The sequence below is a fragment of the Pteronotus mesoamericanus genome, unplaced genomic scaffold (genome assembly GCF_021234165.1).
Source record: "Pteronotus mesoamericanus isolate MK-2021 breed Mesoamerican mustached bat unplaced genomic scaffold, CSHL_Meso_final contig_169, whole genome shotgun sequence".
Classification (NCBI taxonomy): Eukaryota; Metazoa; Chordata; class Mammalia; order Chiroptera; family Mormoopidae; genus Pteronotus; species Pteronotus mesoamericanus.
In genome coordinates, this window is record NW_026555068.1 from 2,266,773 (window position 1) to 2,281,056 (window position 14,284).

Here is a 14,284-nt window from a genome sequence, read left to right on the forward strand (position 1 = left end):
GAGTGGGTGGCTTCATGGTCAGCTGACACAATGGTTCAGTGTGTCCTGAGGCCCCACTTCCTTCTCTTTTTCTGCTCTGTCCTCCTCTGGGTTGTCACCCGCCTCATGTAGTAGCATCCAGACGAAGGAAGCAGACGGTGCCTTCTGTTGATTGTCTCTTAAGAAGGAGACCACCTTTCCAGAGTCCATAACAGGCTTTCCCTCTTATCTCATTGGCCAGGTCCGCTCTCATTTCTAAACCAATCCCTGTCATGGGATGACCTCACCAATAACAGGCTCACTTAGAAGCTGGGTGGGGTCATCTCCCCAGAGGGATATGACTAATGGGGCCTAAACGAAAATCCACGTTAGTTAGCTGGAAAGAAAGGAGGGGTGGATGCAGGATGGACAGCCAGCAAGATTCCCTACAAATATCTCTCATCTATGAATTGGAAAGTCCAATTTCAGGCAATGAGTTATATCACCTGTGTGTCTGAGAAGATGCATCTCATTTCAACAAATAGTTATCAAGAGCTTACGGTTACCACAAAGGACACAGTCTCTGCCTTAAAGTTTTAAACTTTGATACAGTCCATTTTGTCTATTTTCCTTTTATTGCTCATGCTTTTGTTGTGAAATCTAAGGATTCATCACTAAACCGAGATCATGAAGATTTATCTTTGTTTTCTTTTAATCATTTTAGCTCATCGATCAATTTTAGTTAATTTTTCTACATGGTATAAGGTAAGGGTTCAGTGTCATTCTTTTGCATGTGGGTATCCAGATGTGCCAGCACCATTTGCTCAAGAGACTGTTCTTTCCCCTCATTCAATGGTCTTGGCACTCTTGTTGAAAACCAATTGGACATAGGTGTTTGGGTTTATTTCTGGGTTCTCAACCTCAGTAACAGACATTGATCTATGTGTCTACCTTTGTACCAACACCACACTGTTTTGATTGCTGTAGAGTTCTAGTAATTTCTGTAATCAGGAAGTGTGAATCTTCATGATGCTTTTCTTTTCAGAGATTGTTTTGTCGGTTCAGGGCCCCTTTTACTTCCATATGGCTTTTCCATTTCTGCAAAAAGGCCATTGACATTCTGCTAGGGATTGCACTGAATCTTTAGAAAAGATTCAAAAATATTGTTAAGATGGAAATATTCCACTTTGAGGAATATTTCCATCTTAACAATATTAAATTGCCCAATCTATGATCATGGGATTTATTTTTTATTTAATTAAGCCTTTTAAAATTTCAGTGATATTTTGTAGTTTTCGGTACAAGCCTTTTACCTCCTCAATTAAATTTATTTCTCAGTATTTTATTTTTTTAGGTGATATTATAAATGGAGTTTTTTCCTTAATTTCCTTTTCAAGTTGTTCATTGATGGTGTATAGAAACACCATTCATTTTTATGTATTGATCCTGTACCTTGCAACTTTGCTGAATTCATTTATTATCTGTAGTAGCTTTTTGTGGATTATTTGTTATTTTTGGTATTTTCCATATATAGAATCGTGTAAGTAGAGATAGTTTTACTTCTTCCTTTCCAATGTGGGTGCCTTTTTTCCCCCTACCTAAATGCTCTGGCAGGGACTTCCAGGACAATATTAAATAGCAGGCATCCTTGTCTTTCCCTATATCAAGGGAAAGCTTTCAGGATTTTAGCATTGAGTATGATGTTTGCTGGAGGGTTTGGTAAATACCCTTCATTGTGTTAGGGAAATTCTATTCTACTTCTAGTTTGCTGAGTGCTTATATCATGAAAGGATTTGGATTTTATTAAATGCTTTTTCTGCATTAATTGAGATGACAATTTAGGTTTCTTTTTCCTTCATTTTATTAATGTAGTATATTACATTAATTGAGTTTCTCATGTTGGACCACTCTTGCATTCCTGGACATGGGGTATGATCCTTTTAATGTGATGTTGGATTCGGTTTGCTAGTATTTTATTGAGGACTTTTATTTTTATATGCATAAGGGATGTGTCTGCTCTCTGTCCTTTCTTTTTGTAGCTCTGTCTGGCTTAGGTATCAGGGGAGCACTCCCCTCATCCAATATCAGGAAGCATTCCCTCATCTTTTATTTTTTGGAAGAGTTGGAGTAGGATTGATGTAATTCTTCTTTAAATATTTGATAAAATTTAAGGAAGCCATCTGAAGCCAGTGAAGCCATTTGGTTCTAGAGTTTTCTTTGTTGGAAAGTTTTTGGTTATGGATTCGATCTCTGCTTCTTATAGGTTTGTTGAAATTTTCTATTTTTTCTAAAGTTAATTTTGGTAATTTGTGTGCTTTTCAGTAATTTGTTCATCTTACGTAGATCACCAAATTTGTTGGTGTATAATAGTTCATAGTATTTTCTTATACTCCTTTCAATTAACGTTGGTAGTAATGTTTCCACTTTCATTTCTGATTTTAGTCGTTTGCTTTTTCTCTCATTTTCTTACTCAGTCTAGCTAAAGACTTGTCAATATTGTTGATCTTCTCAAAGAACCAACTGTCAGTTACATTGATTCTCTTTGTTGTTTTTCTATTCTCTATTTCTTTTATATCTGCTTTAACCTTTATTATTTCCTTTCTCTTGCTGGCTTTGGGTTTAGTTTGCTATTATTTTTCTAGTTCTTAAGGCATTAGGTTGTTAATTTGAGATCTTTTTTAATGAGCGCTGTGTTTGCTGCATTCCATGAGTTTGGCTGTTTTTGTTTTCATTTTTATTCATCTCAAACTGTTTTTAAATATCCCTTGTGATTTCTTCTTTGGCCCATTGGTGTATGTTTAATTTTCACATATTCGTGGATTTTCCATTTTTCCATCTGTTGATTTCTAGCTTTGTCCACTGTGGCTGAGAAGAGGAAAGGTAAAAACGAAGATGAACATACAAAGGATGGAGTGCAGATACAGGAGAAAAAGTGCAGCGTGTAGAGGGAGGAGACAGAGTGCAGGGGTGAAGACGGAGGAGAGAGTGCAGGGGTGAAGACGGAGGAGAGAGTGCAGGAGTGAAGGCGGAGGAGAGAGTGCAGGGGTGAAGGCGGAGGAGAGAGTGCAGGGGTGAAGGCGGAGGAGAGAGTGCAGGGGTGAAGGCGGAGGAGAGAGTGCAGGGGTGAAGGCGGAGGAGAGAGTGCAGGGGTGAAGATGGTATGAAATGAGCTCTGAGACACTCCTGAGTTGCTTGGCTGGAGTAGCACCTCATCAGCTAGAATAAACAGAGGATAAGAGGAAAACAGGAGAAAGAAATGGTAATGAGCTAATATTTGTAAAGTTTTAGAACAGTAGCCACATAACCATTTGTTAAGTAAATATGATTGTTATCCTGGAAACGGTGAAGAAAGCGTTTCCATAGGAGCATGACCAGCCCTGTGAAGTGCTGCTGATAGATTATGTCAGGCGAGGTCTGAAGCTTGACCGCAGATTTACGCTGTGCAGGAGATTGCTAACCTTGACAAGGTCGTGGCAGAGAGAAGGCGAGTGTGCACACAGCAATATCAACAACCCTCTGAAGGAGTTTAAAGAAGAATAAAGATGGAGGAGGAGGAGCTTCAAGGGGAGTGGACATTAAGAAAATGGTTTTGTGGTTTAAGAAAGGAGGGATTCTGGCACGTCTGTGCCGACAGGAAAGTCTAGTAGAGGGCCGAGACAGGAGGCTGCGGGGGAGAGGGCGGGACAGGTGGTGCAGTGTTGGAGCAGCGTGAGAGGTGTGGAGCCGCTGGCCCGGGTAGGTGCGCAGCCCTTTGCTCCTGCTAACGGGGCACAGGGTGTCGGGCCAGCACGGGGCTGGAAGGTGTGGTCAGATCTTGTACAAGTTCTCTTCTGATGGCTTTTGCTTTCCCAGGGAACCGAGCACATAGAGTCACCTGCCACTGGGCGGAAGGATGTGCGGGGCTGGTGGGAGGAGCGGGTAGGGCTGTCTGTGTCCTTAATTGAGTGAGGACAGGTCTCCATGTTCACCTGTTCAGGTCTGGAGAAGTTGGAGAGCTGTATTGAACTCAGTTTGGGTTTCGGCAGGTGAATATAAGAACTTGAGTGAGGAACAAGGGGTTGTGGGTATTCACAGGGATAATGACTGACCAGGGTCTGTAAGCTGGGACATGTGCACACGGTTGGAAGAGGGTGACTGGGTGGCGGGACTAGAATGAAGGGCCAGGGTGGGAGGAGGGTCGGTGCCCGCGTGGCAGTGCTGAGGACGAGGTAAGATGACGCAGGGCGTGCGGCCAGCACTGAGGGGCTGCCTGCTGAGGAAGACGGGGAACATGGGCCGGTGACTGAGAGCCAGGGCAGTGGCAGGGTCACTCTGGACCTCAGAGTCACCCAGAATCATGGCTGCAGTCACCCTGGCCAGGGCAACTGTGAGCCAGGGAAGAGGGAATGGTCTGGAGGTTAGTGAATGACAGCCGCCAGGATACTGAGTCAGGGACATGGATTTAAAAGTCTGAGGTGTGAGAGGAGAGGAGAGAAGGGTCTGGGTGGTCATACGTGTCAAGGCAGAGTCTGGCCTGTCCCAGGGCCCAGAGTCTGGAGTGGAGCCAAAGGACCCCAATCACAGCTCGGGGGAGATGTTACAAGAGGACTGAGGGTTTATTGGGTTTTACCAGTGACCACACCAGCAGGCACAGCAGAAAGTCTCAGGGGGCTGGTTTAGAAAAGAAGAAGAAGGGGATTCATGGGGATGAGGGACACACAGAGTCCTGACCACCTCAAGTGACAACCTTCCCAGTGACAGGCTCTCATCTTACCCTGTTTTCTTCCTGTCTTCTCTTATCACCACAACCTTATCTATCTATTTGGTATTTGGTTTTTTAATCTATTTTCCCTGTTGAAATGCAAATCTGTGAGCCCAGCAGAGATTTGAGGGTGACCTTTCTTCTACTGTATAATCTGGTTGCCCTTCTCCCAAGACAAGAGACCCCAAAATAGTGCAATCACCTATATTCGCAACCTCAATTGAGAGTGCCCTTTAGAGTTGCTAGAGTAATAGACAGTATCTATTTGCAAAATCTATAGGTTCTGGCAGTCCTCACATACTACGGAAAGTGATTTGGTTGGTATTCTTAGAGAACCGATCAGGTTTCTGCTGTGTGCATTCTTCTGGCTTTGTATTGTCAAACTCATTCCTACCTTGAAGGAGAGTTAGTAATACCTGGAAAAGAGAGAAGTAGGTGTGACAGGAAACCCAACTCGGGTCTTTCCTAAGAGTCAGGCCTCCTGTTGCTGATTCTGGCAACTTTTCCATTTCCAGCCTGGGGAGTTAGAGGAGAGAATTTCCAACATCTTTCCCAACATTATCACCTGGACCCTGGGGTTTATATAGCAGAGAAGTTCTTGGGCAATATCGCGCATGTGATCATCCCAGCACTGAATTTATTGTGTGTGTGATCTTGCTAGCACTGACTTTATCACAAGTATGAGCAGGCATTTACCATGTGAGTGGCCTTGCTAGCAAGGTATTTTACTTTTGCAGGGGCAGTAGGAGGAAGGGCAACCAGGCAGAACCAGCTGGAAGTCAACGAGGACATTGAAACGGTGGGGACAGTTTACGTAAGACCAAATCAGACATGTTTGTAAACCTAGACAGTTGAGGGGAGTCCTGCAATGTTAAAGGATCCCTTGGGAATTTTGTGTTTTCTTTGACGTTCTGGATGAAATCAGGTGCAGGTATGGTGTAAGGGTCTCTTGGCTGTCCCAGCTGTGACCAGGGACAGCTGGGCCAGAGCCGGCTGCCTGGCCAGGATGTGCAGTGTGGCATGCTTTGAGGCGTCATCGGGTTGGTTCATCGTAACGCAAGCTCATGGGGCAGCAGGTCCTGAACAGCTCTGGTTGCCCACTTGTGGTGGGAGAACTAACGGGGCGTCCGTGTGTCACTTGCAGCGCCACTTCTGAAGTTTCTCAGGTACCCCCGGTGCTAAAGGAACTGGGGAACGCCAAAGTGATTTTGTTCATCTTTGAGTCTCTCCTCATTTGCCCTCTCTGGCTGCTGATTCTGCCCATCAAGAACAGAGGGAACAGAGTGCCGTGTCTTTCCTGTGTGGCTACGCTGGGTTGAGGGGCCTTGCAATTAATCACAGAAGCATCCTTGGCAGCTGATGCTAAAATGAGCCGACGTGGCCTTGGGATTCAAGGCCAGTGTGAAAGAAGAGCATGAACGTGGGCATTAGTATTTCATCTTTGAAGGGTGTGAGCTAAGTGAGGACAAAAAGCATCCCTCCGGGAATGGCAGAAAGGTCAAAGGAGGAGGCTGGGAGGACACAGCAGCCACATTAGATACAGGTTTTTTGTGTTGTTTTTTTTCCCCCCCTCATCCCCCTACTGGGAAATCTGAAAACTGCCTTTTGAATCTTTTATATATGTTGTAATGCATTTTTTTAATAACAGCAATACAAATGTAAGAGAGTTCAGTTAGGTATAATCCCTCAAATGATTTTTACATAACTCTTTACATCATAATCATTTTATTTATATGCAGTGATTTCATAGGGGAAGAAGCCATATGGATTTTCCTTTCCTCATTGAGATAAAGGAAGCATTTTTGCCTTTGGCCTTATTTCCTTAACATGGGTGAACTTCCAATGTTAGCAGCTCCTGGCTGGCATGGCTTCTGGAGGAAATTTGGCTCATTTTTCCAGGGATAGCTCAAGGCCTTCCCTCGTCCTCAGGGTGAGCCGGGTCCTCCCTTTACGTGCACACCCAGAGCTCTTGGTTTACACCTTTTTCAGCAGTTACTGCCCTGGCGCATCGGTTCTTCATGGCAGGAACCACACCCCACTCTGCTTCTGTCCAACAGACAGAACAGCTACTGAATCGTTATTGAGTCAATGGACCCAGGGCAGTTGTGCACAACAGTTGGTGTTAAAACTGCCACAGCATTGTAGAAAGTGCAAAAGGAAATTCTTTCTTGTTTTACAGATCAAGGCTTATACAGGTACAGATCCCCTCAGGGAGTCCCCATGTTCTCTTTTAGTAAATTCATCATAAAATGTCATCTGCTGTGAGGAAAGGCCAAGGACATCTGTCAATTTTGTCATATCTGCACCCATAGCACCTAGACTGGCTCAGGTATCCAGAGGCATTTATTCAATGTATTGATAAGTCATAACCCAGCACCTCCTTTTCCAGGTGGGGAAACTAAGGAACAAAAAGGTGACTGGTTCAGAGATCCGGGCAAAGGACTCAGCAACAGCTCTGATTTGCAACATCAGGCAACTGTTTTCATCTGGAAGCCGCCCGTGGGGGCTGGAGTGGGGTGGGGGTGTGACGGGAGGGGTTGCTCCAAGGCCGGCCGGGAAGCAGCCTGCAGCCTCTCACCCTGGAACAGCAGCACGGGCGGCGCCTCAAGGCTCAGCATCCGCCCTCTTGAGTAGCCTGAGCGAGTTTCACAGCAAAACTGAACTCAAAGTTCTTGGGTGTCAAACCAGGCAATGCTCCGTACCAACTCCTTATATTTTGTTAAACAAATAAATAATCAATATTTCCAAGGATGGAAGAGGGAGAGGGAGAGAACCATATGGAATACAGTGACCTGTGAGCCTGACTACATTATTAATGAGTAACTCAACTGCAGGGAAAGGACCAACCTAAGTCACGTGGAAAACAGGTTTCGACCATATTCTCTGAGGCTGAAGACAAAAAAGAACTGCATGCAAATATTGTACTCTGATTAGGAGCTCGCTTTTCATACCGTGCGGGATCCTGAGAGCGGGGCTCTCGCCGGTGGAGAGAGGAGTTATGAAGAGAAAGGGCGCTGCGGTGGTTTTGAAAGTGCTGGAGTTGAAGGGAGGACACACAGGCATTCTTTGTACTATTTTTGCTATTTGTTTTGGTGAGCTTGAAATTATTTCACAGGAAAAAATTTAAAGAAATGGTCAGCAACCGTAAGAAAAGATCCTCAACCTCACTATTAATGGGAAAATGCAAACGGAAATAACAATGAGCCTCTTTTTGTTTGTTTGTTTGTCCATTAGATTGGTAAAACAAAAGATTAATAATAGGAAGTTTGGGATTAAAGGAGATGGTGTCAGACTGTTGGAGGAGGGTATCAAACTGGCAAATCCCCTGTATGGGACAAGGTAGCCTTCTCTGCTCAGACTCTGAAGCGCAGAGACCCTAAACGTGTCCTATCTAAAAGTGTGGGTTCTTGACTGTTCCAGAAATCTACCCTCCTCATACATAAACCCCCATTTTACATATAGAACAATTTAGGGTCTTTGTAGCAAGAGGTCGTAAACCATTTCCATGCCCATTGTAGTCATGGTTAAAAAATCCCTGATGATTTCGTGAAGATCATGCAGAGAGGCAGGGAACTGCAAACTGTCTCCCAGCCACAAAGCAGTTTATTTATTTTGTGAAATAAGATCAACAAGAATGAGTCTTGCACACGTGAAATCAGGCCCAGCGTCTGTTTTAGGCTCTAAGTCACTGAGGACAGAAGTTAGAGGTGAAGAAGTGAGAATTCTGCAAAAGGCCCAGCTATCATCAGGGTGGGACTTGAACTGGTGTGTATTTGAGAAAAGGTTTTTGTTTAACCTTGGAAACCCTCCTGTTGTCTTCTGCTTCCAGTTGGTGGCAGCCATTGTGTTCATCAGCTTCGGTGTGGTGGCCGCCTTCTGCTGTGCCATCGTCGACGGTGTGTTTGCCGCTCGGCACATAGTGAGTTCCATCTTTTTAATTTTGTTCTCAATTGCTTTCTTGGGTTTCAGAGCTCTACATACAAAAGAAATTTCCCAGAGCACAGAGGCCTTCACTGTTTCTCTTCTCATTGTGTTTGTCAATGGATGTCTTTCCTGGTCTCGCTTTTCTTAATTTCCTGCGCACACACACCCACATCATCACATCAGTTAGAATCATATTCTTCAGCTTCCCAGGTAACTTTCCTCAGATCTTTCTTTAAATTTAACAAGACAAAATACATCCTGAAATCCACTGACTCATGACATCCCAGATTTTATAATTCAAATCTGTTTCTCTTAAAAGATTATGACAGAATTGTCTAGCTTGCCGCCATAGCCTGTTAAACCCTTCTAGGTTTATCTAATGGTGTAGAAGCCTGAGATGGAAGATTCTATCAAAAGTTAGTCACATGCCACTCAATGATGTTTCAGTCCATGACTGATTGCATATGTGATGGTCTCATAAGAGAGCTGAAAAATTCCTATCACCTAGTAACTTTGTAGCCGTGGCAAGGCCCTAGGGCAATGCATTACTCACATGTCTGCGGTGGTGCTGGTGTAATCAAGCCCACTGTGCTGCCAGTTGTGTGAGTGAGACAGAAAAATGCAGCAGAACCTTCCAGGGGAGCCCAGACCCTGTGGAGTCAGCTGGGTCCCTGCAGGGATCATGGAGAGGGCCCGGACCTGCAGGCTAGAGGGCCACCTGGAAGAGGTGGAGGCCTAACACCCCCAACCAAGACCAGGACTTGCACCACGATTGTCCTTCTAGGTTATTCATTGTTTATTGAACGACTATTGATATTGATAGCACTTTTTAGGAAATTGTGCATACTTTGTCCCAGACTATTGCTTCTCATTTTTTATTTTTGGAAAGATAATTGAACTACAAGTCCCTGGCCAATATTTGCCGTCATAGTTCTGGCCCTCTGCTTGGTTAGAACAGAAAGCATACCCTTTGATCTAACCTGGTTTCCCACCCCGTGCCTAAGTCACTGATGTCGGCAGGTCGCTTTGGTGTTGGACTGTCATACTTGCATTTGCTCAAAAGTCACTCAGTCAGCAAATATTGATCAAGGGCCTCACCCAAGCTGGGGATGCGAAGATGGACATGCCTCGGCACCATCCTCAAAGAGCAAGCACCCTGGTACTCAAATCATGCCAGCTGGAGGTTGATAATTCCAAGGTCTTCTAAGGAGGAAATCACATGTCTGTCCTCAGAACGCTGTTGTGGGCGTAGCGCCTCGGAGACAGATGTGTATCTGGGTGCACGGTGGGCGGATGGACCGGTAGATCCACAGACAGGGCATATGAGTGATGCTGCCTGACCTGGAGTCAGCTGGTTTCCCTGCTGAGGAGGCTTCCTCTTATCACAGGGACCCTGAGAGGGTACACAAGGCAGCCCATGTGAAGCCCTGGTGTGGCCACGAGGGGCCGGTTAGTAACAACAGCACCCGTGACCACTCTGACCATGTGTTTGCGGATGCCACACAAACTCATCCCTCTCTGTCAGTGGAAATGGAGAACAACAGGTTGATATAATTTCTTATGAGAATTTTCAAAATGAGAGTCAGGCAAGTGGTTTCAAGAACCCTGGTTTTGAAGGAAAAACTGGCCTTGCCTTCCTGAGACAGGCGTTTTCTCTTGATGGGGGGCTCACTGGGGCTCCAGCAGCTGGAGGTGGGGGTCCCAGCCCTGCTGCTGTGTGCGTCAGCTTTTCCTAGACCTCATCTCTCCCTCAGCTTATGTCTGAGAGAAATTTCCTTCAAAACCAATGGTTTCCCAGGCGGAGGGCTTGCCTCCATCCAGCACTGCAGGAGTAAACAAGGACGCATGCTGTGCCTCAGCCCTACCTTGTTTCGTGGGTGGGTAGGATTCTTTGAAGCGATTCCCTGTGGCAGGCAAGTATAAATACCACGAGATGTAATTCCAGGCTCCCTGGTTCCAAGTTCACACCTCGTGAAGTGCACTGTGACCCACGGGAATCAGAAGGTCATCGCTGGCGGGAGACCTCTCAGAAATTAGTCCACCTATCTCTTCCCACCCAGTCAGGCATTGGGTCAGATCTCCCGGACTGCGGACACATGGGTTCACAGTTCCCTGCAGGAGAAATGGGAAATAAAGGAGTTTATAGTCCTTGGCTGGGCCTTCTGTTCCAGCTCAGGGTGGCTCTTCTCTAGCGGAACAACTTTGTGGTCACCTCAGAGTGTTTTAGTGGCTATTTTGGGGCATCTTCAGTGACTAAGGGCATAGCACCAACATTGGGGACGAAGCGTCCTCTTGTCTCCTGGGCAGTTCCAAGTTCCTTTACTCACCTCACAGCCACTTACTGAGGTCCTGCCTGTGTGCCAAGAATGCAGGGGCCAGGGGCAGCTGGCTTCCCTGGAAAGGGTCAGAGAGTTAACACATTAGGGTTGCGGCCACGTAGCCTCTGCCATGGCTACTCAGCTCTGCTGTCAAAGCACAACAGCAGCCACCAACAATATGTGGACAAATGAAGGTGGCTGTGTGCACCTGATTTATAAAATCAGGCAGTTGGCCAACCCCTGCAGGAGACACATGAGGTTTTCACTGAGCTTTAACGACTTGCAATCTGATGGTTAATGTGTTGTCTTAGTATTAATTTATGTGTGATGGTTAAGAAATACAACTGTGCGAAACGGCCTTCCTGAACCCCTGATGTCCGTTTTGCTCAGCTGCAAGGACACCAGCTCTGGGCTTTCTCCAGGCCCAGATAAGGTTACGGTTCTCCCCCCAAAACACAATTTTCAATTTCAACATAAATTTGAAAACTAAGTTTGTGTAAAAACTAAGTTTACATTAAAAACATTAAGCTGGGACTAAAATAGGTTGCAGTTTTATTTAATGTAAACTAATAAGGATTATTTCATCCTGATTGAATAGTAAAGGTTGGACAGAACCACTGGAGCTTCTGTGTTAGGAAAAGAATTCACTAAAAAGTCCAAGTTTTAAACCAAGTTTTCATCACTGATTTAATGTGATGCTCAGCTGGTAGTTGATTATGTTTTATTAAAGCTGTTCTGGACTAAATATTTGTGCCCTTATTTCCTCACAGAAGGTATCTGTGGAAGCCCTAAGCCCTGTGTGATAGTGTTTGGAGGTCAGGCTTTTGGGAAGTGATTAGGGTTAGGTGAGGTCATGAGGGTGGGGCCCCATGATGGGATTAGTGCCCTTGTAATGAGAGACCACAGCTCTTTCTTCACCGTGTGAGGGCACAGCAAGAAGGCAGCTGCCTACAGGCCAGGAAAAGGTCCTCACCAGAACCCAAACACACTGGCACCCTGACTTCCAGCCTCTAGAACTGTGAGGAAAAATGTCTGTTGTTTAAGCCATCCCATCTGTGGTATTTGTTATGACAGCCTGAGCTGACTGAGGCAGAGCTAATGGTAAAATGTGCTCTCTCAGTCCTGGGCAGTCAGCCCATGAGCTGGGCAGGACTTTCAGGCCAAAAAGGCATGAGGGTGACTTTTGAGTGACCGGTGAATATGGACTCTTTCAGCAAGGCATCAATGTCCTGTCTGAAAAGCCATTTCCACATGATGACAGGCATGAAGAAGAACAACTGCTCACAGAGTCCAGTCATCAGAACCTGAAGCTTGTCACCTGCATGTTGATGCAGTCACATGGATTGTGCTGGTACCGGCCTGATTCCCTGAGGAACAGACACTAAGCCAGAGCCACTGATAAAAAAGCCTTATTGGAATGACACCCAGGGAGTGAAGAGAGGGGTGGAATCGGGCAGGGGGCAGCCAGCAGAGGGTCTGCATGGGGCGGAACGGACCCTGATCCATAGACGCACCCAGTACTCCAGCCTCACTCAGCCGCCTGTTTCACTTCCCACTGTCTTCTATGTTCCGCAGACATTTCCTGTGCTCTGGTGTCTGCCTCCCTTCAGGAACATAGACTCTATGAGGACAGAGACTCAGCTCCATCTCCCCCACGCCCCACCATTGCTGTGTTGTCCAGAATGGGCCTGGCATGTAGTAATAAAACCAGTATGTCCGTAGCTGCTGCCTGGATGAACAAATGCGTGACTGTCCTTATCTCTCCCCAGTGTCATTGGTAGTTTTTCATATTCTTTTCTTAGGTCAGAAGTAGGAATGCTTTGAGAAATATGACTAACATAATAAGTAGTAAAACTAAATATAGTTGTTGGGATTCTAACTCAGTTTATAAGGGGTTGTATAGTTTTATGGTGTTTTACAGCTTCTGTGTAGACTTAGCTGTTCTCGACCATAGAGATTATAAGCACGTTGTAATTGTGCTTCCTGACAGCAGGAACTATGCCCTCATAATTTGACTCTGTGGCTGCTCCATGAATGTTGAAGAGAGACTCTTTGATGAATAGTTGCACAGGGCCATAGATGGATGTGTACTTGAGTGGTTGGAGGGTGGATGGGTACATGGGGACTATGAATGGATGGGGATGATTGGAAGGATTGATAAGGAGTGGCTAGATGGAGGGATAAAAGGATGGGTGGATAGATACATGGAGGATGGTTAGATGGAGGGAGGGAACGAAGAAGGGAGGGAGGGGGAGGGATAGATGGATAGAGGGATGGATGCATAGATAATTGAATGATTAACTAGATAGATGGTTGGGTGGGTGGATGGATGATGGTCTGGATGAGTGAATTAGTCTGAAATTCATCTTGCTCCCTTCCTAGTGGAAATATATATTTTGCTTTCAGGGAAAGAGATAGGAGCCAGGGGGAGTTGAGAGTTGTAGGAGTTCACCTCAAACAGTGATGCAGCTACCTCCCTTCAGCTGCCCTGTGTTGACCCATGAGAGAAGATGCATCAGCCAGCCTGTAGGGACAGGCTACTTGCTCTCCTGGGCATTCTACCCATCTGCCTCCTGGATGCAGGAGCCGGGCTGCTCTGGAATGAGTTGTGGTATTTCCTCCTTTGGGTTCTCCGTCTGGCAAGCTGTAGTTGGCTTCGGCATCTCCCCTTTAGGGAGGCCTGACACTGGCAGACAGGTCTGAAATTGCCTCTGACCACTCCTGATTTAGACACGAAACTGCACCACTCCATTTGTGTCTGACTCTAGGAAACAAGACCCCTCACCACGGGAAGATGCCGGTTTTACTCCAGTGGGGTGGGTTACTTGCATGATGTCTACCAGACGGAGGTAAGCAAGAGCACTGGTGATGTTTCTTCTGGCTTCACTCTGCTCACCCATGTATCCCACCGCACTTGCTGCGTCCCTAGTCATAATCTGAATGTTTCAATTCGTACAGTCGTCCCTGTCATGTCTCCCCTCTGTGCTGTCGTGAGACATTTATGGCTCACACTTTGTGTTGAGCTAGCGTTAACGTTTCAATGTGTTGTATTTATTTTGGAATCACAGCTGCTGACTTGTCTTTTTTGACACACAACAGTCCTAGAATTCACTGGTCCAGTTTGTTGTGGTTTATCCGATGAGCATTTTTTATTGACTCAATCACTGCAATAAAAAGCTAGTATACCTCACTTACATTGGCTAAGAAACTCACTGACTGTCCCCAGGCCTAGGGCATATGCAGGGTGATTTCATTTCTATTTCTAACTGCGTGAAATGCCAAGAGTAACAAAGTGCACCATGACATGCCATCTTCCCTCAGACCATCCCAGGCAGGCACGTAG

At 45.7% G+C, this 14,284-nt stretch overlaps 1 protein-coding gene across 2 annotated transcripts in view; it reads left to right on the forward strand.

Moving 5' to 3' along the window:
* The window catches only part of TMEM255B (transmembrane protein 255B), a 54,242-nt gene that overhangs the window by 16,848 nt on the left and 23,110 nt on the right, over window positions 1–14,284 (forward strand). For both annotated transcript variants that reach the window (XM_054565898.1, XM_054565897.1), the window contains exons 4-5: window positions 8,529–8,618; window positions 13,710–13,790. In XM_054565898.1, the coding sequence (XP_054421873.1) occupies window positions 8,529–8,618; window positions 13,710–13,790 (171 nt within the window). The remainder of the gene's footprint in view (window positions 1–8,528; window positions 8,619–13,709; window positions 13,791–14,284) is intronic.